This window comes from Gossypium hirsutum, chromosome D02, assembly GCF_007990345.1.
Source record: "Gossypium hirsutum isolate 1008001.06 chromosome D02, Gossypium_hirsutum_v2.1, whole genome shotgun sequence".
In the NCBI taxonomy this organism is placed as follows: Eukaryota; Viridiplantae; Streptophyta; class Magnoliopsida; order Malvales; family Malvaceae; genus Gossypium; species Gossypium hirsutum.
In genome coordinates, this window is record NC_053438.1 from 57,231,390 (window position 1) to 57,258,012 (window position 26,623).

A 26,623-nucleotide genomic window follows, 5' to 3' on the forward strand; every position below is an offset into this window, starting at 1 on the left:
CCCTCACCAAATCTCCCCCACCGTCACCGTCGATCCCTATTGTTATGTTTGCTATTTTGACCTTTATTTTCTATGGAAGTTCCTTGTTTAAATCTTTAAGGATCTTTGTGATTTGTCTGGGATCGAATTTTTCAAGTACTAATTGTTTGCTGGTTTTGCAAAATGCCTATACATGTCCTATGCCTCTATGGAACTATCTGGTTTAGCTTCTTAAATATCACATTGGTAGTGAGGGAGAGGGAGAGGAACATGGGATTTTTATTTTATTTAATATTAATATAAAATTTAAATTTATCATTATACATTTTGAAAATATTTATTTTTATATTTTAAAATTTTATATATTATTATTTCTTGTCAGCAATATTTTTTTATTTTTATATTTTTAAATTTATTATTATATTTTTTGAAATTATTTATATTATTTTTATATTTCTTTGAATTTTTTAAAATTAGGATCAAATTGAGTTCATTTGTAAATTTTGAAGGTTAATTTTTTAAAATTACAATTAAATTGATATAAATGTAAAGGTTGAGGGTTAAATTTATTATATCAATTTTTTAACTGCACATCAGCTTGTTGTTTGTGATTTTAACAGGAGTGAACAAAATGAGCGAACTATGAAATGTGAGTACTTAAATTACAAGACAAACATTTTTATTTTGGGTGGCTAAAATAAAAAAATTTTATAGTTGAGTGACTATCTATGTAATTTACCCTTATATTTAAAATTTTGACTGAATTAATATTACCATCAACCAAATCTCAATTCAATCCTAAAAACAGCTCATTTTTACATATTATTTTGAGAAAAATTATCTTTTCATGTAAAATTATCTTTTTACTTTGAATCCAAAACATTATAATTATTAACGTATCAATTTTATCATTTAAACCAAACTTATATTTAATTATTATATCAGTTTTTTTTAAAAAAAATTATTACATAAGTATGTATAATAATATTTTTCACTTTATTATAAAATAAAATAGTTTTGAAGTATTTTCGTAATTCAACTAATGTCTTCCATATAAGTACGAAAGATTCATTTTACTTTTTAAGAATGGAATTGCAACGGCTTCCACTTCGAAAGGGCGCCCGATAGGATAGTATATTTATCCTTCACCGCCTACTAAGGTGCTTGGATTGCTTCTAATTTTGTGGGCAGTGGCACCGTAATGTTTCAGCTGTTTATTTCTTTACTATATAAAATAAATAAATAAATATTGAAATGCAGCCATAAACTTAAAAGAGAGTAAACAACAACTTGATTCCTTCTTTCTTCCCACTCACCTCATATAATTTTTGAATCTAACATTGGTTTGGAGTAGATATGACAATCATATATTTTTATTATTCATATAATAATTATTAAATTTTATTTATGAAAATTTCAATATATCAATAAAATATTATATTATATGACACGTGCTAAAATTCATTAAAGAGAACAATGACGAGCTTTTCAATTAATTTACCAAAAAGAAAAAAGAAAGTAGGACAGAAGACAGAGCGCAACATTGAAAAGGTTAAAAAATACACCTAATGGGGCTGAACCTAAGCTAGTAATTTTGGGGGCTCCTCTTTCACTAATAATAATAATAATAGAGTTGGTTAAGTTGGCTAACAGAGAAGGGTAAAAGAAGGCATGTCTTCAATCCGCAACACATCATCCATTAGAAGTTCTCTTTCCAGCTGAGTCCTTGTCGATTTCAATACTTCCTGAAATCATAATAATAAATAATAATAATTACACATGCAACACAATTTATATTGCTCAATGATTGATCTTTTATTATTGGGAAAATTAAGGATGTTGAGCTTCTTTCTTACATTGAACTCCATGTACGTGGCATTTTTCTCCAGCCATTGCTTGTCCATTACCACGAATGCCACGCAGTATAGCAAGTCGAATGCCCATTCATTTTCTGTTGCAAACCAAACACAAAATCCATTCAATTGGTAAATCCCATTGCTTTGTTGTTTTACTAACATCAGTTGCAGGCTCTTACCTGATAACATCTGTAAGAAAACTGATCGGATAAATGTCCTAGGTTTCACTGCTAATTCCCGGTAATTTGACATTAGTAAGTTAGCATTAACAATATAATCGGGCTAATGAATGAGGAATCAAATTAAAATATTATCCTTTACAACTTGAATTACTTTATGGTTGAAAATAACATAGTTAAGGTATTTTCATTATCCACTTACAGGCATCAAGGTCAAGCATTTGCATGATCATGAATGTGATATTTACGCCAGCAACAGCAAACGGATACTCCCATGTAGATCGATTTCCTCCTTGCTTTTTTAATAAACATTGAAATGATGTCTGCAATAACAAGTCTGAAAGTCTCAGATTGAACAAATGCATTACATTGCTGATGGTAATTTACTAGGCAGCCGAGGCTCCTAAACTATATATATTTGGATGTGAGAGCCAAATATGAGTATGTTTCCAACAAGGGTATGCTCAGTTCTCTAAGTTTGAATATACAACAGATTGCATACGGATACTTGAAAAGAAAAAAAGAAATGAAAAGTCGGAACAATGTAGGTGATTTGTTTATCATCATAAACAGAGGTAAGTGCAAATGACTTGAAAAAAAGAAATACAACTTAATCAACAATGCTTCACTAGAATGAAATGCTTACCGAGAATGTCTTGGCAAAAAATAACAGGTTCTCCAATGAAATGAATCCAGCACCTCTGTTTTGAGCAAGAAAACAAGTTAGAAAATAAAAAAGAAATAATTTGCCAAAACAAAGCAGTTAGGTACAAAAGCCAACCTGAAATCAGTAGATGGATCCCTTCCCTGCCATCCCATTTCTTTCCACTGATCGGATATCAAGCCATGGAGTTCCTTTCCAGCGTATGTAGCAGACCATAGTGCTCTTAGAGCTTCCTGTTGCATTGAAAATTGTAAGTTGGCTGAAACAAAAGGGCAAGAAGCTGATAATTTAGATTACGTTGTCTTTAGGTATAATTAATGGATATGGAGATCCAATTGTTCTCAGTAGATATAAAATATAGGTCCCTCTGATTCAAGTTGGTGTCCTCATACATTAAAGTATTAAGTAAAGCACCTTCAGAATTAAAGATCAAATTTCTGAAAAAGAAACGGAAAAAAAGTGAAAAATCAGACCTGGTGATCAGGCCTGGAACCATCGAAGTACACCTTCATACGGTGCCTCAACCTATTCAACCTTTCCTCCTGCAATTTGCTAACGAAACTATCAAATACAAGGAATTTACATAAATTAGGAAAAAAGGAAAAATTAGCTTAATATAATACATGTATAGATATTGCATTCTTTCTCAATCGGTTTAAACATGTAATGTATTCAGTTCTACGGTATTGAACCTAACAGAAAAGAAAGAAAAAATGGCAACGTAGCCTTTGAAACTTATTTTTTTGTTCTAGATTAGCATGAACTATGTTACCCAAACTCAGAGGTGAATGTAACCATCTAAGGTACGTTATATGAAGAATTTAAAATCGTAGTCTGGATCTATACTCATATTCGAATATGTTGCAAACGCAGAGGTTCTTTAAAAAAAATGTCGGGATAAAATAGGTGATGAGTAAAAATTATCATGGTACTTGCCTGTTTGGGTGTGATGTTAAAGTAGATCCCTTCATAAACTCCCTTTCGCTTGAAACAAACACAAGTTAGGCGCTTACCAATCCAAGCTGGCCTTCCACACGTTGCACCATCTGCATGCATTGATACAATCATTCCACCTCGTTCTTTTTTAACATTTTCCATTCAAATTCTATTACAATCACAACTTCAAACCCACAAACAAAAAACATATATATAAGAAAAAAATTTAGCCTTTCAGGTGATTTTGCTGCATCCAGGAAAAGGAAAAATAGTCCATGAATTCTGGACTTGAACGAGTTCATTGGAGTCGATATAGCAGTTCTTAGTTCTCCGTGGCACTCGTATGAAAGTGGTGGGGACCACCATCAGATGACTGGTCTAGTGGATACCGCCACTAACGAACACGTTCACAGGGGAGACGAGTTTCTCGTGCACGCGCTCCTAGACATACTCTATACGACAAGCCAAATACTATTGCGTATTTAAGCTCGTTAACCCGAGAAATTCAACAACAAAAAAAAACGCAATGGGGGTCTCTTAGAATTTGAACACGCGCGTGAGCTGTTTTAATGTTGAGTGTGGACAAATTCCCCGACCACTCGGACACCACTGTTCCCCAAATCCGAGTAACTTGATCCGAAGTGGTCGGAATCTGAATAACACGCGCTAAGAGAACGCGTCAGAGAATCGTCAACCGAAAGTGAATATTGTAACTTTTAAGCAAATATAGAAAAAAAGAAGTTGAGGGGGGTTAATGAAAGATGAGACTCTTTAATCATAGATAGTATATCAAAAAAGTAAATCAAACTTAAACATCAAACGGTCAGCGTCATACCAAAATCAGGTACATAAAAAGTAGTTTATCTTGTGAATACGCAAAATCTTAAAATGCAATTATCTAATGTACACACATCAAGAAGATGATATTCGTCAACACTAATCATTATGTATTATTATATTGTTGTTTATTTACGTGGTCTAATATTTAGGTTTAAGGGTGGGCTATGTTCATGTGCGAGTGACATATTATTGTGTGTTTGATAAGGACGAACCCAGGCTAATCATGGGCCACTGACGGATGATGATTGGGCTGGACCACTACAGAAACCCTAAATTGCGACAAATCCGGCATGATTCCCCTGAAATCGATCCCATTTCTCGCACGGCAAATGGAGATTAATCAGGAGTTTTTTTTTTTTTTAAATCTGGACTTTCAAATTAAATTGAGTTTTAACATTTCCAGCTTCTGAGTGGAGGAAATGAATCGTCCGCCATTAGAAACAACAGATTCGTTAGTATTGTAGCGCTCATCTCATCTCCCCCACTGAAAAACGATTCATAAACGTCGTTTTTTCTCTATTATTTTTCTATTGTAAAAGAAGAAGAAAGAAACGGATTATACAGAGTTAAAGCAAATCGACAACTATATAATCTACACAATTGGTGCGAACAATAAGGAAGTAAAAATCGGTGCAAACATATATATAATTTGAATTTACAAAAAAGAAAAGAGCATGGAATTACAGAGATCGAGGGAGACATACCTGAAGAAGCAGAGGCGTGAGAGCAACGGTTAATGGAAGAGGAAGGAGAGAGAGAGCGGATGGCAACGCAGCTTCCTTGATTCCTAACTACACTACTCATTCTCTAATCTCACAAAACGTCTTTTAATCGGCTTCTCAATCTTATTATTATACAGAAAAGAACGAGAGAGAAAGAGAAAGGTGTTGCTGTTGCTGTTGGCCTCAGGATTCTTATGCGAGTGAGTGAGGTAGTGGGATAAATAAGAAAAAGTCAAAACTACCCTGATTTTTTCATCATTAGCTGTTAAGAAAAATAAACAATATATAATATTAATTGATAATAAAGATAAGGGTAAAGTAGAGTTTTAGAAAGATAAAAGAGTATCTCTTTTTGAAGTTTTTAACTCTTATCTATAGAGTTGTTGTCTGTATCGCTTGATGAAGGCAAGAAGTCAAAAGCGGCATATTAGAATCCACATGGCAGGCCCTCCTACAAAAGACTCCCGACCATGCTCTGATATAAGTCGGCGAAGCTTTTTCAACAATAAAAAAACTCAAGTCCCACTCTCCTTTCAGAGATTGACTATCACCCATCTAATCATTGGAGTACTGAAGGTGGAAGGGAGTAGATGTAACGCGTGAGTCTGTGAAGTGGGACTAATCATGAAAGTTATTGCAGCTTCATGTATTTGGAAGCTCAATTAACTTGCAGTGTGATGTCTTTTATTGATGGGTGCTCTGAATTTGCGATTTGATATAACTGCCACGTGGCTTTATATGGCTGATATTAAGCAAAAGGCAAATCAAATGAAAGGAAGGTTTGGCTTTGGTGGTGTTGTTTTTCTTTTGAGCCTTTTAGAGGGTGCAGGGCAATACACCAACACGAATCATGATGTCACCCACGCTGTGCCCTACGCCTCGCCTCACTTGGCTACTGCTACAGAACAATGTCAATGTCGGGATTTGCCTGCTTCTTCACATTAAACTCGCTAATTCAGTAATCAATTAAAGAAAGTGGGTCATTTTTTAGTTTTAGGTATCCATCATCTTAGTTAAATATTTGGATGATGATTTTGTTGTTTAACTAATTATTAATTTCTTTCAAATGAAATGAGAAACAAAAATGAAACTTAACGAACTTCACAAGTTATTATACGCATAAACTGCTTTTATTAATGACATGGGACGCAATTGCTGCTCGGTAAAACCAAAAAGTTTCTCGACTATGAATTTTAGCACATTTCATGATTATTTTTTTTCCATTTTCTATACTATAATTAACTCATGATTGAGTTGGTATCACTAATTCGATTAGTAAAATTACGTAATTAAAATAAGTTAAATTATTTGAGGGTAGGTTAATTTTTTTATTTTAAAAAAATCATAAAGAATTTTCATGTGATTGAATTTGAATTCATATTGTTTACATCAATAAAATATTAACTTTCTCGCTAAATCAAAACTTTATTTTAATATAATATTTACATTTTAATTGTATTATGCATATCTTATTATCTCTATCAATTGTATATCTATACTATAATTGTCCTTATGTAATTAAGATTAGTTATATTATTCGAGGGTTACTTAAAAAACAATTAGAAATTTTAATGTAGTTCGATTTAAACTCATGCTATTTACATAAATAAAATATTAATTTTACCACTAAACCAAAGTTTTATTTTAATATAATATTTACATTTTAATTGTATTATGTGTACTTGATTTACATTTGCGTTTTAAATGTATAAATTTCCACACGCATATGCCTCTAATAGAATTTTTAGTATTGATAATGTTGTTGATTGAGTTGGTATCATAAGCTGATATCAACTCAAGATTGATGACAACATTATGATAAAACAATTGTAGTACATGTAGTATTTTTAATATGATGTATTTACGTGTTTAAATTTTATTTTATTTTATTTGATCTATTTTTTATTTTAATATTGTATATATTTTATGTACTATTATTAATTAGTTTCAAACGATACATTTTGTTATTTATTGTACGCTATTTTTAAACTAATATATGTGCTCTAAGTATATAGTTTCCACATGCATACATACGCGTGTGGTAAAATTTTTAATCTATATTATGTTTGTGTAATTTCTTTTATAGCATAATAGTTTTTAGTTATGGATAAATACTAAAGTTATACATAAAATTTGACACAATTTACAATGTTATACATAATTTTTAATTTGGTGTATTTGTATTCATCAAACCTTAATTTTGTTTCAATTTTTACAGTTCACTAAAAATGTTATCTATGCGGCACAATTTTCTGTTAAGTCATATATAAATTGTTGATATAGCATTTTGTTAGATTAAAAAACAAACAAACAAATTTAAATTATTTTCACCTAGATTTTAAAAAAATATATTTTTTTTGGGAAAAATAAGAAACCCTTTTCTCAAGTGTGTTTTTTTTTAATTTAAGTAAAAATAATTTAACTTTTTTTTACCTAATACACATAATATTTTTTAAAAAAAATTATGCTATATAAATAATAAATTTAGCAGAATGTAAAATTTAAATTTAAATTTAAATTTAAATTTAATATATACAAATACATTATATAATATTACAAAATATATAAAAGTTTAAATGTAATTTCATAAAGAAATTTTAGTTCCTGCCTTGAATGCAAGGATTGCTTTGGGTATTTTGTTAGTCAAAAACAGTAGTGAGTAAAGCCTGTGAATGATTTTTCACATGACGCGTGACGATTCCTTTTCCCATGTACGTTAAAAACCAATCTCTCTTCTATTATAAAATTAATTTATATTTCCACGAATTAATTGTATTTATAAATTATATTATATTATATTAAATTAAAATAAAATTTAATTTAATTTAAATGTGTTCAATAAAAACTGTATACAAATTATTGGAAAATTTTAGTTTTATAAAATTATTATTTTTTAAATTAGAAAATATTTGGAAATAAATAATAAATACTACCAATTAAAAAATTAATACTAAAAATGCAATGGTGAAGTTGTTACAATTACTTTAGTATTAAGGGGCTGAAGATGTAATTTAATTAAAACAGTTTGTTTACATGGATGTAATTAAAAATAAATTTGTAAAGCATAAGCGTTGAAGTTTTTCTTTCTTTATTTTTTTATTTTTTTTTCAATTAGGCTTTGAAGCACTTGCACTGATAACTCGTGAAATGGTTTTTTTTTTTTTAATAATATTGTTGATCATGCTTTGAAGCGGTTGCATCATCGGCAAGGCTACCCATTCTTTTGTTTGTATTTTTTTTTATTTTAAATTCTTTATAAATAATTCAAAGTTCTCCACATAAAATTATATTTTATGATAAAAAGTTGATTTGGATGTTGTAAACATGGATTAAAAAATATTTTTAAACTTTATTTGGTAGCTATTTAATAAAAACAGGGAGGTCATCTAAAAATATAATAATGTTACTATTTAAGCTTTTTAAAACATGCTTTTTCATCAAAAATCATAATTAAAAAAAAAACTGTTTTAATCATTTATATTCAATTGCACGGGTTAATATATTTACCATTAAAATATAGTTTTAAAATTTTTAACCCATGCACGAATTTATATATCTATCTATTTATCTATTAAAAATTATAATATCTGTAATATTTCAATAAACATATCATATCATCAACTCGTGCAATGCAACTAAATAATTTATTTAAATTCAATAATGAACATATTATATGTGTAATAAATATATGTTTTAATTTATAAAAAGAAAATATACACAGTAAAAATATATGTAAAGTAATTTGCACGGCAATTGTATTATTTGATGCACCTAATTGCACGCCAACGTTGAACTTGTTTTAATACATGTTTAGTATATTTGCACGCCAATATTTTTTAATATATATATTTGATGCAATGTTGAAAATTATCTATTGTCTGTAGAAAGATAGTGTATTTCAACGCACTCAACCTACATCTTTTTACACTGACAACAATGTCGATACTAACTGAGCTAAGACTCAATCGACTAATAATATGATTTTTTTTTAATATTTCATTAATGGTTAATATTTACAACACTGACAATTTATTTTTTTATTCTACAAACAATCTTAAACAATGGTTAATATTTATTTTTTTAGTCCTTATAGAATCTTATTAATCTCCTACTCTTATTTGTGGTTTATTGACAGTATATTAAATATTATTAGGAAATATATGTTGTGTTCAACATGTTTAAGTTATTTTTTAAAATATATTTACACATTTGTTAACACATGTTTAAGTTGTGGTGTCCACAAGAAAAATTATTTGGATATAAAAAAAAATAAAGAGATGAAAACCATAATTTATTAATAAAAAAATAAATTTAATAGATAATTATGACACGTATCGTAAATTAAGTAATTACGAATAGTATTTAAAAAAAGTAGCTAAAATAATATTATTGAATATAGCATTTGTAAACATTATTTTACTAATCATATATATTATACAAAGTCTTTGCCTCCCAACTGATATGATATGAAGGACTAATATTTTCAATATATATATATATATATATATATATATTTTTAGATTCACTCATTCATTTGTTTATTTTAATGCATTAAAAATTGAAGGCATAACCATTTTAATTAAACTAATAATACAAAATAAAATTTAACATCAAACAATATATATTTAATAAATAATTTGATATTTTTATAATAACTAAATAAATATTAACATCAAATGACAATTATCTTACTTTGGGGGTTGTTATAAAATGAGGGGTGGATTCTCAAAAATATAAAAATAATATTAGTTATGTAATATCAAAATAAATAATTTCATAAGGTTATATTGCATTTATGAGAACTTAAGTTATTTAAAAAAATTTAGAAATATTAGTAAATAAAAAAATAAAGGTCAGATAAATATTGATTTAAAATAATATTGAAATAATATTAAAGTTTGATAATATCAGACACAGTGGTGACAATGAGATAAAATAAAATTGTATTGAAGGAACGGATTTAACTCAAAGGAATCAATGATATCATATGAGGGTAACACACACCTGACGAGGTCATTAGACAAAGCAGTTGGATATGAATTGCTTTCGTAAAGAGTATACAATAAGGAGTTTTCAATCACAGTACTTCTTATAAACTGACTTCATGATTAAGTAAATTATGAATTATCGGAACGACGCTTCTAAACATAATTGCAATTATTAGAGCCTAATTGTATATATCTAATTGGTCCCTCTGCTAGCTCAACAAAAGCTTGATCAGACTGCATTTGAATCAAAAAGAAATTTATTAATTTGTTATTTATGAATTCTATTTATAATAAATGTTTTAGATATTTTAAAAAAGTTTTTTTTTTGAAACTCAATCCTATAAATAATCCTTATTATAATAAAATAAAATTAGCATAATTTTTTTTAACATAAAAGTAAAAGGACTAAATTCTAAATGTACGAAAAATACAAAGACTTTGAGCAATTTTAACATTTTTTTAAATATATATGCTATTAATAAAGTCAAAGCTTTTAAATTATATTTATATTATTTTAAATTTTAAACATTTTTTATTAGATTAAAATTCTATTATATTAATAGAATTTTTAAATTCTTAAAGTAAAAGTATTTTATCATTTTCTTAAAAAAAATGTTTTAATGTGTTTTTAAGTTTGTAAAATCATTTTAATACATTTTTATTTGTTCCATTTTATATGAGTTAGTATTTTTCTTAAAGAAAAATTAATATTGATTAAAATGATCAACGGTGACATTTTAATAATTAGGTTAAAACATACTTTTAAGTTATTGTAATTTTTATAAATTTAGAATTTAATCCCTATATATTTCATATTTCATATTTTATAATTCAAATTTCAGATTCAATTGTTAACGTCACTTTAAAATGAAATCAGGGGACTAAATTCCAAATATAATAGTACAAGGAATTAGATTTTAACCTACTCATTAAATTCAAATTTAGATATTTATTGGGTTTTTATAACAAAATTTAATTTATTTTTGAATATTTAATTTTTTATTTTGAATTTATGACATATATTAAAAATATATATTTTGTAAATATAAATATTTTTAAGAAAAATGAAGGATTTTTTGAATGGTTAATCTTATTACATTTTATTTTGTAACATTAACACTTTTATGAAATTATTTTTTAATTAATAAAAAAATTTTAAAAAATATTAATTAACTTAAAATATGAATAATCCACGTGGCAAAAATTAGTTGGTCCACATCAGTTGGAGTCTAAGGCCTTGTATAATATATATACATATATATAATATAATTAGCTTGGTTTCGGGCTCAAGCTTTGGTGCTTCGAGTTGGGTTAATTATTTTGTTGACTAAATTATAGAATTGAAAATTAAAGTTTATAATATGTTTCAAGTTTTCTTACTCTCTCGGTATATTTGAAATTTACTTTTATTTTCAAAAATTTTGTCCATTTATTTTTCAAATTCAAAAATTTTGGTCCAATCATTAACATGTTTAAGTTCTTTTATTAAATTCACTAGTATGACATTCTAAAATTAAAATTAAAATGAAAATACTCGATTGGTAACTATGTGATAGAAAATAGTTGTAATGGTCTAAATTCAGGGTTATCGGAACAGTGATTTCGTAACCACAAATCTAATTTCAAGAGAAATTTATTTTAATATTTTTGCATGAATATTGATATGATAGGAAAATCATATGAAAATATAGATAGAAATTTTTTTTACCAATTTAGTGGTTAGTTAAAAAAAAGAAATTATTGAAGAAAATTGGGTAAAAACAAGGGATCGAGACCTCGATCTCGTAAAACTGAGTTGAAAATATTTTTATAAATATTTATGAAGTGTTAGTAATATGGTATTAAAATTTCGTTAGAAAATTTTTACGTTTGGGTAGTTAATTAAGTGAAAAGGACTAAATTGAAAAAGGTGTAAAAGTTACTAGAAGAATTAAATAGCTCAATTGTTAAATGAGGAGGAACATAAATTGCAAATAAGCCCAAAAGGAGATATTTTGGGCGGCATAAGCTGAGAAAAATCAGGAGAATTGGTGAAATAAGGGCAAAATGAGAAAATAACAAAATTTACTAAAATAAAAATGGGACCAAATTACAATATCTAGAATTCTCTTCATATTTTCTTCATTATCATAAGCCAAAAATGTCTTAAGGGTTTATTCAAGCTGGTATTTCATAATTTTTGCACCAAAAAATTCAAATACGAAGCTAGATCGAGGAAAAGAAAAAGTTTGAGATTAGTAGATTTTCGTATACGAACAAGTATCGAGGTAAGTTCGTGTAACTTGAATTATATTCTTAAATGCTTGAAATATATTTTTATTGATGTGAATATGTTTGGATATTTATTGTATGATAATTGATGAAGTATTGATATTCTTGATGAAAAGGGAAAATAAATCTCGATTGAATGAAAGGAAAATTCGATGGATTTCTGAAAAGGAATTGATGGTAAAAAGGATCTAGCCCGGATGGGTGATCCTATCCTGATATAGCGCTCCTGAAGAATATGTGGAAAATGGATTTAGTCCAGACGGGTAATCCCAATTAGGGTCTGAATTTAGCCTGCACTAGTAATTCAGATCCAAGCTCATTAGAGTAATTGCCATTGCAGGGGATTTAGCTTGGACTGGTAATTCCGGAAATATTCTATAAGTTTATATTACAGGGGATTTAGCCTGGACTGGTAATCCCGCTACAAGGATGAGGTTCGCAGGAGTGTGCTCTTTGAAATAAAAATGTGCGCACATGAATATGAATTGACGGACCCGGATTTGTACACTAAAATGTACCCCTGAAAATCCATCGAAATTCCGAGAAATTCAACGGGATGAATATGAAAAAATAACAAGGGTATGGAAATCATGGTATTGATGAGCTCATCAATCATGGTATATATTATTGATACATGGAAATTATTGGACTAACTTGAATGTTGAGTTTGTGCATGTTAGGGGAATAATGCATTGAATGGATGTATGAATGATTATTGCATTGTATTGAAAATATTAGGTAAGTATAATTCTTGTTACATGAGCTTACTAAGCACAAAGTGCTTACCCTGTTTCATTTTCTCCTGTTTTGTAGTGTTAAAAGCTCGGAGGTCGGATTCGGTCAGAGACGTATCACACTATCAACCTCAAGATTTCGGTATATAAAGAAACTTTATTTTGGAAATCAATGGCATGTATAAGCTAATAAAGTAAATGTTAATGTGAAATGAATGTAAAATTAGCCATTGGTATGGCTAACAAATCTTGGTTTTGGTATGTGATGACATTGGTATGGCTAACAAATCTTGGTTTTGGTATGTGATGAGGTTATCTTATGGATATGTTTGAATCTATCTTGAAAATATGTTGAAATGGATTGGTCTTGGTTTAAAATTGCAGGGAAGGTTAGATATTTATAAAAGGGGTTATATTGAGTTCATAATAAAAAAAAACTTTGGGATTTTGTGAAAAATTTCTTATGGTTTCGATTTAATCCCGGTTTGGTCCATATGTATGTTTTGGGCTTCGGAGGCCCATCTAAGGGACGTCATGACATGTTTCAGTAAATGAATAGTATTTAACTCGTAATAACGAGAAATTAATTCGGTAAAATCCGGTAATGCCTCGTACCCTATTCCGGCGACAAATACGGGTAGGGGGTATTACAATAACATTGTAATTTATTTGAATTTAACAAAAAAATTTAACAATGTTAACAATTCTTAAATTTTACTTTAGCATTTTTATTAAAATAAAGTATTTAGGCAAACTAATTATATTATAAACATTGAGATACTAAATTATGTAAAGAATTTAAAGCATAAAAATTAAATCTCAAATCTAAATGTATTATAAAAACTGAAACTGAATTTTGATTATTTTTATATAATATAGATAAAATAAAAGGTTAGACACTCTGTTAATAATGTAAATAAAAAAACCATAGCCGCGAGTCAAAGAAGGCCTTCCAAAAAAAAACTGTTGACATTTCAATTAATAGATGAACATCAAACATTTAAAAGTTAATAAATAAGGTTTAACGAGTCTTAATTGACATTGACACTAATATTATTATTAATGTAGGAGAACATGAATTCACCTATTTAATAAAAAAATGTTAAAATAATTTCTCCCTATTTTCTAAGACGGATAACATTATTAGTTGGTAAAACTTTGATTCATGAGCTTGGTGAAGTTAGTCCATGATGTTGGCCTGTGACATCTTGGCGCCTTTGCATGTTTCTCTCATGGAGATGACACCAAAAATGATGGAAAAAAATTTGTGATTTGCAGTATCATAAAAACAAGAATCTGAAATCATTTCTTCCGCCGCCACCAATCCGGAATTTTCAACCTTCTATTTCTATGTACAGCAAGTTGGGCACCGGGAAGCTTGTGCTTTACCTGTCTCCATATCATATAGACTGCATCCTCCTCCTTCGGAGGGTACTGGAATTCATAATGATGGGAAACCTGCTTAAGCCGCTTCCACATTTCAACCCATCTATCCTTTGGAAATTGGCGCAGCTGATTCACCAAATAACCCGGTTCTAATGCCTCTTTCATAGAGAAGAAAATTGAGAATTTAGTGTAGTCGATTTCGTCCTCAAAGGGAAGCTCAATTTTGTCACTGACTACCACAGGTACACAATGGCTCACAATCGCATCAAATAGTCGGCAAGATGATGGAGTGTCCCCTGCAGGATGCAGACAGAATTTCGACAACCGCATTCCCTTTGTAGACTAAAACACAAGAAGGTAAAAGAAATAAGATGTATAGCAGAGCATAGTTATAACATTAAACATTTATTAGAAAAATACAAATCGACTCGAAAGTTTTCCAGCATCTCGAAAAGAATACTTTTTTTAAAATTTTTAATGTGTTTGAAAGGATGATTGGGAGTTCTGAAAATATACTTCCTAGGGACTAGATAAGCAGAATACCATTTTAATGTTTGATGGAGTTGCTACACTCTTTTCATAACGAACATCATTGTTACCGGTCAATATCTTTGCAAGTTTGACTCGAATTTTGCCTTCCTGCAACAGAAATCGTCTTGATGAGTAATATATTCAGACTGCACAGAAATTTTACAAATGGACTATTTGCGTCTTAAACCGTACATCTTTCCTGACTGTATTTCCCCGGAAGAAAAGAAGGGTGGTTCGGTTTTCATATGGGTCTAGAGGGTCATCATCTGTGAAGGATTTCACAACGTGTACATAAGGGGAAACCACATCTTTGCTTAGAGTTGCCATGGTACGGGGATATCGACCAAAGTCTACAATAATAAGAATAGAGGCATTCAACTGCTGTCGAAGGAATCTGAAAGCATTTGGATGTGTCATGGGAATAACATGGTCTCTTCCTCCAGACCTTTGATAGTACTTGGATTGTCGCAAGATTTCCAGTAACTCAACCTAAAATGAGAAGAAATGTACATTCCACTAGTTAACAGATGTTCCGTCCACCAAATTCAGATGTCGCCTAATGGTAGCAAACTAGCAATGCATGGTACAGATAAAACACAAACCATGAACTGCAAACTAGAGAAGCTCCTCAGCAAAGTAAGGAGGATCCGACAACCTGTGTAAGGTCCTAATTCTTGTCTACTACTTGCTTGCAAATAGCAAAAGACAGCATATAAATGTTAAACAAAGATTGACAGAAACCAGTAAACTCTTCGAGGTAACGCAAGAAGCATGTAATAGATCCTGCTTTGTCTAGTAATCATACCATCAATCATAATCGATATTGGAACCATTAACAAAGGATGGAATGCATCATGGCCAAAAGACAAACTCAAGTTACAATGTCTAGAGTTTATACGTGTTTGAAAGCTATATTTCATTAATCAATTCCAAAATATCAAACCTTTTATCATTCCACAATGCTATGCTAGTTCCTAATGACTAAACCATTGGGCTAATTCTTCAAGAAGTCAAAAATACCAGCAAAGCATCATTTACTTTCGTATAATCAATTGCCAAACTCATCCTTGTTCCATTTTAGCGAATGACTGATGACTATGGGTTAAAGAAGTTCAACTTATATACATAGGGAAAGTACTAGAAGGCTGGAAATTCAATATTAGTGAGGGAAATGCTTCAAATTGGAACTATGAAAAAAAACTAACCGATTGTGTTGTTTTATGAACTTTTAGGATCAAAACTTAAACAACTCAAATCCAACTCCCTAAATCTAGTTTCTTTTCTTTTACTCAAACTCAGTAAACCAATTAATCGCATGCCTATTTAAAACCAGAAGCTTCCAGACAAAATTCCAGCAAAAAGACACAAGGCAACAGCACAAAAGCGCATCAAACCGTAATTGATAAAAGTTAAACAGTTTAAAGTGATCAATGAAGGTTTTAAGAACCTGTAATCGGCGGTCGCCTTCCGTCGCAGCATCCGTCATGTTATGGCCGTGCGTAGTAACACTCATCGAGGAGAAAAAGGGCACAAAAAAGGCGTCCGCAGTCGCGGGATCCGAAACCCTGACCGCCTCCCTCTCTTCTCCGCCCCTGCCATCGTAAAGCAGGGACGCCATCAGCCAATACTCCACGCTGTGTTGCCTCCTTACCCCTGCTCTCGCAGGCCACGGAGGCAAATTCTCCATGGTCACTGGACCCGATTCCTTGGAGTACCGACGGCCCATCATGCCGACGTGGAATTTCCTAGGGAGATCGTACATGTAAACGCGAAGGGGACGACCGGTTGCACAGAGCGAGAGTGGAGCCGACTGTACAGGGAAGAAATATGATCTGAGATCAACGGTGCCGAGATAGATTGAACATGAAATCAAGAAGGTAATCGCCAATGTCAAACAAATTGCAGCTTTGCCGTACATTGTTCTGAAAAAAAAGAGTTCGAGACCGAGAGCGAGCGAGCGAGCGAGAAAGAGATCTCCCTTTGTTTTTTCGCTTACATTCTTTTAACTGTTTTTTTGTCAGTTAACTGACTGTCCGTTCCGTTATTTTAATTTTTTGGTCAAAATATCTCACCAGTTCATGTACTTTGGCCAAATTAGAGATTTAATCCCTATATTTAAAATTTTTTAAAATTAAATCCTCTTAATTTTTCGATTTAAAGATCCTAACCTAATCATCAACACATTAGTATTTATAGTAAAAAGTTGTCAACTTAACAAATTCATTTTCTATAAAATTATATGTCATATCATACGAGAGTAATCTAAAGAACATATCTTCATAAAAAAAAAATACTACGAGTGCCTTAGTTAGAGGAGTGCTTCGAGGTAATAATGGTACTTAGGTCATTGGCTATGATAGAAATGTAAGGATGTCTACAATAGCTCAAGCTTAATTACGGGTAATTTTTGAATAATAGCTCAAGCTTCCAATTGTGAGCCATGTCTACAATGTGCCTTGCCCTCCTTATATTACCAAAAAAAAAATATATATTGCGATGGGCGGGACATAAAAATCATGGATGTTGCATGGTATATCTGTTACTATTGTTACTTCTAGGTAATAAGATCATGATTCACACCTGTTGCGTGGAAAATTTGTACGGCTGAAAATTAATGTAAACTTTTTGCTTTAAATTTGGAAATTAGTTTCATTTTGGTATTTGCATTTTTTGTTCACTTTGATATCTAATGTAACACCCTTCACCTGATCCGATAACAGATTCGAGTAAGAGATGTTACATTTAAGCATATAATCATAATTTGAAATCACATTCATACACTTGCTTTATAACACATTTCTATCATAAATTTATAACCTAGATTTACACTACTAAACTTAAGTACATGTCATCTGTAAAATCCAAAATTTCTATATATATCAAAGCATAATTTGGTCTTGTAGCTTGGATTAGTGATGTGATTTAAGTTGAAGTAACAATCCTCATAAAGAAGTAATCAACGTACCTTAAATCTACTTTCTTTCGCCTACAAACATGTTAAGCTATGTGAATAGCTTAGTAAGTACTCAAATAAATTCAATTTTACCTTATATATATATAATTTAATTAATTTTAATAATATTTATTCACACAATTTCTTTCACTCATATACAAAAAAAAATTAATTCATTTCCAAAACATAAAATCATTTAAATTATCTTTATAACTTATAGTTTCTACTCTAACACATAAAGCCACTAAGCAACTTTCACATTCACATATCAAAATCTTTTTTTCATATCACAAACATAACATAACCACTTAATTCACATATTTCATTTAACACATAAGTTCAAATGTATTACTGAAACACATATATCACTGTAGCACTTTTACTTTCACATATCACTTTTGCAATCATTAGTGAATTTTATAAGGAGTTCAATAATTTCGATACATTGCAAAGATCCATGCCAAACAGTAACTCTCAACCTATAATGAAACACTCATAACAGGAAGTCCAGAAAAATATACGGGAACTCTAGTAAACACATCACATAACCCAATACTCCTCTCCTAATCCCCTCCGAAACCCCACATCACCAACCTGGTTCCCATCCAAACCCTCAGCCTCTCTCAACTCCAAAATCATTTCGTTATCATATATCATATTTCCTACGAGTTCACTAAGACATTTATTCACATATTACTTTCATATAACATACTTGATATATCACACATATATCACTTTGTATAATATTACTTATTCACTTTGAATCACATAAATACATTCACTACATTTTTATTTCACATATTCACTTTATTCACAATTCATAAAAATACATACATAACATATACTCACATCACTTAGCACTTTATATTTCAATTCACTATCATTAAGCATTTTACTTTCTTACAATAGTTCACTTAAATATTTTATTTCACTATTTTAGCACACTTATTAATTTTTGAACATTTTACAATTTAATCTCTAAATTCATGAAAAATCAAGATTTACTTTTTTAACACTATCACTATTCACTTTATTTAAACTGTTAATGTTGTTGATGTGGTTGACTATAACACCCCAACCTGTATCCGACATCGAAACGGGGTTATGAAGCATTACCGAACTTATAAAATCAAACAATCATACATTTGATATTCATTTCTCATTCAAATTAAAAATCATTCAAATTCATTCATATAGTCCCTAATACAAGCCCTCGAGGCCCCAAATAGACATTAAAAGTGGTTCGAGACTAAACCGAGTACTCAAGGAATTTTTAGAAAAACATTAAAATTTTCCAAAGTACAGGGGACACACGCCCGTGTGGCCAGGCCATGTATCTCACAAGGCCAAGAGACACGCCCATGTCTCAGGCCGTGTGGGCATTCGAAATAGGGACACACGGTAGTGTCCCAGCCCGTGTCCGACACTGTGTAACTCACTGACTTGGGTCACACGGCCAACTCACACGCCCGTGTGTCAAACCGTGTACCTTTCGAAATGGCCTCACACGCCCGTGTGCTAGGCCGTGTGTTAGGCCATGTGAAAACTAGAGGGTATACAGACTTGAGCCATACGCCCGTGTGCTAGGCCTTGTGAAGCTACTGACTTAATTTCTAAAGAAGTATCAGGGGACACACGGCCGTGTGTCATACACTACTAAGACACATGCCCGTGCCTCTGCCCGTATGGACAAAAATAGGCCATTTTCCAAGCCATATTTCTCACCCAATGTGGTACCAACCTAAGCTCAACAATGCACATACAACCATGGCATAAATAAGCATTCAAAACCAACCAATATCAAGTTTATAACATGTAATATCCACACATACAACATGATATCCATAATCACATCCATTGACCCCTTTAAAACATACCAATCACACTTCCAAAATATACCTAAATGGTCAAACTCATATATGAGACATTGTGCCTAAATTCAACATGCATACCACATCTCAATTTCAACCATTTGGTACCTAAAATACCAAATCACAAACAAGGCACTCACATAGCAACTATACACCACATACCATAAGGTCATTCATACATATTTACATAACCAAACATATGCCATTTTCAAGCCAAATTAAATGGCCAAAACACAACAAGACATATAGGCTACATTAGCCAAAACACCTACACATGCCATTTACCCAAAATATAAAGTTGAAAGTACCAAAATGAGTATTTGATAATGTGACGCAATCTCTGATAACTTCTAAACCGAGTGAGCTTCCAAAGCACTATAAAACACAGAAAAATAAACAGAGTAAGCAATTAAGCTTAGTAAGTTCGTATAACTAGAAAGTTCGTATAACTAGAAATACAACTTACCATTCATCCACGATTTATACAAGCAAAATTAAGACATGGATTAACTCCATTTGGCCCAAAGCCTAACACATAATCCACAATCTTGTTAGCCATGTATGAATATATCAAAATGAATTATTTTCTGTATTTCACATGAATACCTCCACTAGTTTGTATCAATCTCGCAGAACTTCGTATCATCACTGTGCCCGTTGAACCATTTGGAATACTATCAGATACTTAGGTATCTCGCACACTAAGTGCCAATACGTGGTCAAAACCACCACTATCTCATATCTCATATCAATGCTCACTCTCGAGCCATCATTGGGTTTGCTCACACAAGCTGTTAATCAAGACATAGCTACACGGTGCTGCTCACACAAGCTGTAAAGTAACCGCAACATAAGCCAGAAACTTAGCCACCTGTAGGACGTACGAGACTAGCACCCAAAACACGGTAACCCCTAATGGCATGCCATTTGTATCCTATCTATTCCTAAGGTTCAACCAAGATTCATACATTGCTGATACCTCGTCAAGAATTTTTGTGGTGTTGTATAATCACAATTATATTAATTAAGCATTTAAAACACGTATAATTTAATGCTTATTAAAAATACGAACTTACCTCGAATTAATACGAAAAAAATTGACCGATCAATCCATTACTTTATCTTTTCCTCGATCTAATTCCGAACGTGGCTTTTCTTGATCTATGTAATCAAATTTAACTAATTTAATCTTTTTTTTATCCAATTCAATCCAAAATTAATGTTATGGTAAAAATACCATTTTACCCCAATACTTTTAACTTCTTTACAATTTAGTCCCTAGGCTTGTAAAATGAAATTCATGCAATTTCATCCACATTTAAGCCTAACCGAATTTACTACATGCTCATAGTAGTCCATACATTTCACAAATTCACACATTTAACATACAATTTTCACATTTCTCAATTTAACCCTTAATTGGTAATTTCATTAAAACTCACTTAACAAAAGTTGTTTAATTAACAACAAAGATTCATTTTCTTCCATTAAACCTCAAGAACAACAAAAATTATCTCATGGAAAAACCCTAAACTTTCAACCATATTGCAAATTAGTCCCCTATTTAGCTAGATTAAGCTACAATGATCCCGAAAATATAAAAATCAACAAAAACGGGACAAGAAATCACTTACATGCAAAGGAAAAGATTGAACAAAAATTTTCTTCTTCTCCAAAGGGATATTCGGCCAGCACAAAAGAGAATAAGGAAGATGATAGCTTTAATTTTGTTTACTTTGTCTTTAATTACCTAATTACCATTTTACCCTTACCTAACTTTAAAAATTACTCAATGACCAAGCCATGCATCTCCACTAACTCATTTAATGGTCTAATTACCACTTAAGGACTTCCACTTTGAGGTTCTATAGCTATTTAGCACCTTTAGCTAATAGAACACAACTTTCACACTTTACGCAATTTAGTCATTTTTCACAAATTGAGCATACAAACGGTAAAATTTGTTAACCATAATTCTAATATACTGTAGATATTAAAATAAATTTTACGACCTCAAATTTATGGTCCCAAAACCACTGTTTAGATTTCACTAAAAATAAGTCGTTACATTGACGATATCAAAGGGAACAATTTATCTGGATTTGTTTTATAGGAGTTCAAAACTATATAAAATATAGAAATTATAAAAAGATATTAATAATTATTTTAAAATTCTAAAATATAAAATATTAAAAGAGTGCTTTTTTAAATAAAAATTTTTATATGTTTAATTTTTTATATAAAATGTTTGAATTCAATATAAAAAATTAAACATATATAAAAATTTATTTTTTTAAAATAAATTATTTTAATATTTTAATATTTTATAATTTTTAAATATTATTAATATATTTTTTTAATAATTTTTAAATTTTATATAGTTTTAAGCTTATCTAAAACAAATCTGAAAAATGGTTGTCCAAATTCAAATGAACTTGGACAACTATATGTCTAGTTCATCCAAATATAATTTTTGTTAATATTTTTATAATTTTTAAATTTTTAAAAAAATCCTGATGGGGCATGCCACATCAGTACCCTTCCATGTGGCATGCCACATCAGTACCCTTCCATGTGGCATGCTGGATCACGACGGAATGTGCAAATGTATATAGTTGTTATCGTCTCCACATGGACTGTATCTATTAATCAGTAATTGTAAAATTAAGAACTTAAAAGTTGGTTAAGAAAACACAATATTTTGAAATGATGGATAAAATTAATTTAATTATCTAAATGCAAATGAATTAACCTAAATGTAATGAATGAAATGCAATAAAATGATTTTAGTAGCAATTTCACAAGTTTAACAACAATAACATGAATAAGCTAGAATACTTACAACACTTGACTCAATTTACTCTTCATCATGTTTAATAATGTTCAGGAAAAGAATTCCATGACAACTCGATCATTCATTAACTTGGAATCTAATATAAATTCTTTCAAAATCTTATACAGAAAAAACATGTATATTTTTCTATGTCCATATTTAACTAAGGATTCCTTAGAATTTATGTGAAGTAATAGGGATGGGTTAGGTTTGAAACAATTAAATCACAAAACCTAATGTTATACAAGGTAATAGAGCTCTCTCGAGTTATTACGAACCTTTAATTTAATTGGATTAGGATCTAACTTAAGCATGCACCTTCCAATTATTGTGCCCATTAATCACCATCTAATTAAGATTGAACAACTAATTCTAATGCAACCTGTAACACCCTAAACCCAGCCTAGACGTTATGGCCGTATCTGGCAATGTCACACAATAGTGTTTTTGAAACCTCGTTGTTACATTGAAAACATTCCATGTTATTATCTTTAGTAAACCTTTGTTAGAACTTAGAAAGTCGTCTTTATTCATTTAAAACATTTGTTTTGAAACATCCCTCGTTGCGGAAGCTTTAATAAAACAGTCTAAGTGATCATGCGTTTAGAAACTACTTTAACTTTTTGAAAATCGAATTTCCTATGACTAGCAGGTATAAATCCATAAAGTAAAATAAATAAATAAAAACCTAAAATTTAAAACCAAAGTCCTAGAGGGTCCTTAAATTACAACCTAAATAATCAATAATAATTAAATCATAAAACGTAAATTGAAAACCATGAAGTCCAAAAATTTCTATGGTCATCGCTGAGTCCTCTGTCGCACCGATCCATCTAAGTCTGGGGATTACCTGTGCACATTAAACAAAAATGGTGAGTTTACATAAACTCAGTGTGTAATCCCGCAGAAACAAACAATCAGTATTCACAGTGCACAATTGAACAGTCTTAGGCCTAAGCCCTTTTCAGTATTAGTGACAGTTTGGGCCTTAGCCCATAACAGTATCAGTAGCAGTAACAGTTATGCAGTAGCAAAATCCTACCCATCCAGCCTCTACACACCATCTCCGTCCAACCCTAAACTCCATGTGGGGATATAATCAACCCACACATCCCTACACTCCAAGTAGTACCCAATGCGGCACAAAACAGTAGTTTGTAGCTGAGCTACTAGTAAATTAGGCTTAAAGCCTTTCAGTACACTTCCTCCAAATAACAACCCCCAACCTAATGCAATACAACATATAATAGATGATATGCTATTATGCAATTTCAGTGCATATATTCGGTTCAGATGTTAACATGCTCGGTACAGATATCATTCAGTCAATTTCACACATTTAGTGGTCTAAGTAGCGCTTACCAACCTTACAGTAGGTTTACAGTCAACTTGGGTGACCCATGCAACCTTAGAAACATTCCAGTAAAAATAGGCGCACACGCCCGTGTGTGCCCGTGTGGCCCACTCAGCCCAAATTGGCCTTGGCCGTGTGATCCATTTTTAATGTAACACATGCTAGCTAAATATCCATATATGTTTTCACTATTTACTTATATGTTCATTCAAAGCTGTCTACTTGAGTCATTGTCACTAAATTATTTATATATTGAGCTACAAAATTTCAAATTAAGATCCGCTTGATGTTTGTGAAACTAGACTCAAATACCTTTCTACCATAAAATTTTCAGATTTAATAGTTTATCAAATTCCTCACAGTTCTGATGTCTTTTACAGTAGAATCCCCAGAAGATGAAACACTTACGTAGGCCAAATACGCCTCACATCCCTTACGAACCAGTTTCTCAACTACCAGTGCAGAGATCACATTAGCCAAGTAATTTCGACGTTCCCTAATCACAACTACTTCCTCATCCTTCTTGGTTCTCAATACGACCCTCTTAGTCGCACAGTCTAAACTGACACGATACTTGACCAATCAGTCCATCCCCAATATCATATCGAACTCCCCAAACATTAGCTCCATCAAATCAGTTATAAATACCGTCCCTTGAACCTCTAAAGGAACATCCCAGTATAGTTTGATAACTCTAACAGATTGCCCTAGCAGGCTCAGCACAGTCACCTCACTAGAAGTACTCTCAACCGAAATCCCTAAGTTTTTAGAAACAGAACAGGCAACATAGGAATGCGTAGATCTTATATCTATCAATATAGTGTAAGACACATCATAAATAAGAAACGTACCCGTGATGACATCCGGAGCATCTCTGCTCTCTCGGCGACGTACAGCATAAACTAAAACAGGCTGCCTCACCTTAGTCTGTCCAGCACCTCTGCCCAGTGCTTTCTGTCCACGACCCATGCCATTACCACCCCTAGCCTGACCACGGCCTCTAGGTGGCTGCTGTGCTACCCTCTGTGGCTGTGCAGTACCAGAACTCTGAGCTTGCATTTGATCGGCCCTCAACAGACACTCCGTAATGCGATGATCCAATGATCCACACCTCAGACACGCCTCAGTCCTTCTCCAACACTCGCCCTGATGGCATTTACCACAGTCGACACATGACTGCAGTCCAGTAGCAGTAACAAGGGGCCCAGCTCTAACTGGCCCATCAGATCTAGCCTTTTTTTAGGCCTCTACACAGAACTCGAGGGCTTTGAATCCCTCTTGTTCCTACCTCTCTTCCTATCGTGATTTTGGTACTCAGCGCGCTTAACCTCCTCGGCGATCTTCGCCTTCTCAATCAGCGAAAAAAATTACACTCCTTCTGTGGAGCTATCAGGACTCTCAAATTATCTCTGAGGTCATCCTCAAAGTGGATACAATACTCATACTCAGTCACCACCATGCCTCGCGCATAGTGGCTCAGTCGTAGGAATTCAGCCTCATACTCGGCTACTGATCGATCTCTGTGTGTTAGATTTAGGAACTCCCTCCTATGGCCGTCCACATAACTAGCTCCCACATACTTTCCCTGGAAGGCGGTCTTAAAGAACTCATAGGTCAGACGTTTGGGCTGAGTGCCCTCCTTAACAGTAAATCACCACTAATAAGCCTCATCACGCAGCAGCGAGACTGCACCCTTTAATTTTTACTCGGAGGTGCAATCCAGGTCATCTATGATCCTCTCCGTGGCCTCAATCCAATACTCAGCCATATTAGGGGCGACCCTAGTGACACCCCTGAAGAGCTTAGCTCTATTAAACCGAAGTCATTCCGTAACTGACCCACGGCCCCCAGATAAAGTATTAGGCCCAACGACCCTCTCCAATATCCTCAACATAGCCTGGGACAATGTGTCGACTCCAACCATGCGATCAAGAGTGTAACACCCCTAACCCGTCTCCGTCGCCGAATCAGGGTTACGAGGCATTACGAAACCAAGCTCACATAAACATAACTTTAATATCTAATTCCAAATGCAAGTCCAATTCATGAACATATATAATCAAATTCAAGCATGGAAACTAAACTCTTTTCACATTGCTATTTACACAATAGGATTCAAAACTAACCAAAACATTATCAAGCCTATACATGCCATAAGATCGAGTTCAAATATTTAACAAAATACCAAAAGAAGTCGATAGTGTGATGGACTGTGCTGATGATCCCCGAGCTCGTAACGCGTCTCCAAATCTCGGATATCAGCAAACACGATCGACTATTCGATTACCTTCGACTTCCCCCGATCCAAATTCGTTTTCTTCGTTCCTTGATCTTAATTTTGCTATGAAAGTGCCGAAACTTAAGAAACCATGGATGGTTTCTTCCTTTCCAATATTCGGCTAACAAAGATGAACATATTCATCTTTTTATGACTTATTTTAGTTATAATATTATAATTTACTTAATGACTAAATTAACCTTAATTAAATAAATTATAAATTACATAACTTAAGGGCAATGTTGGCA

General features: G+C 31.8%; 2 protein-coding genes across 5 annotated transcripts; both read right to left on the reverse strand.

Moving 5' to 3' along the window:
• Positions 1-1,443: 1,443 nt before the first annotated feature.
• On the reverse strand, positions 1,444-5,831 carry LOC107909836 (ELMO domain-containing protein A). Of its 4 annotated transcripts, none has more exons than XM_016837517.2 (9): positions 5,159-5,831; positions 3,615-3,724; positions 3,152-3,220; positions 2,796-2,911; positions 2,661-2,715; positions 2,217-2,337; positions 2,015-2,062; positions 1,836-1,930; positions 1,444-1,724 (listed from the first exon to the last, which is right to left on the reverse strand). In XM_016837517.2, the coding sequence occupies exons 1-9, from the start codon at positions 5,256-5,258 to the stop codon at positions 1,626-1,628; spliced, it is 813 nt and encodes a 270-aa protein (XP_016693006.1). In that variant the 5' UTR covers positions 5,259-5,831; the 3' UTR covers positions 1,444-1,625. The 4 variants fall into 4 exon arrangements, with proteins under 4 accessions (XP_016693006.1, XP_016693005.1, XP_016693007.1 ...); XM_016837516.2 differs by having other exon boundaries at positions 2,015-2,065; positions 5,159-5,545; XM_016837518.2 differs by having other exon boundaries at positions 2,015-2,065; positions 3,152-3,239; positions 5,159-5,302.
• An 8,288-nt stretch (positions 5,832-14,119) lies between these two features.
• Positions 14,120-17,500, reverse strand: LOC107909835 (probable arabinosyltransferase ARAD1). Its single transcript, XM_016837515.2, has 4 exons — positions 16,534-17,500; positions 15,279-15,575; positions 15,099-15,194; positions 14,120-14,897 (listed from the first exon to the last, which is right to left on the reverse strand). The coding sequence occupies exons 1-4, from the start codon at positions 17,002-17,004 to the stop codon at positions 14,472-14,474; spliced, it is 1,290 nt and encodes a 429-aa protein (XP_016693004.2). The 5' UTR covers positions 17,005-17,500; the 3' UTR covers positions 14,120-14,471.
• Positions 17,501-26,623: the final 9,123 nt, after the last annotated feature.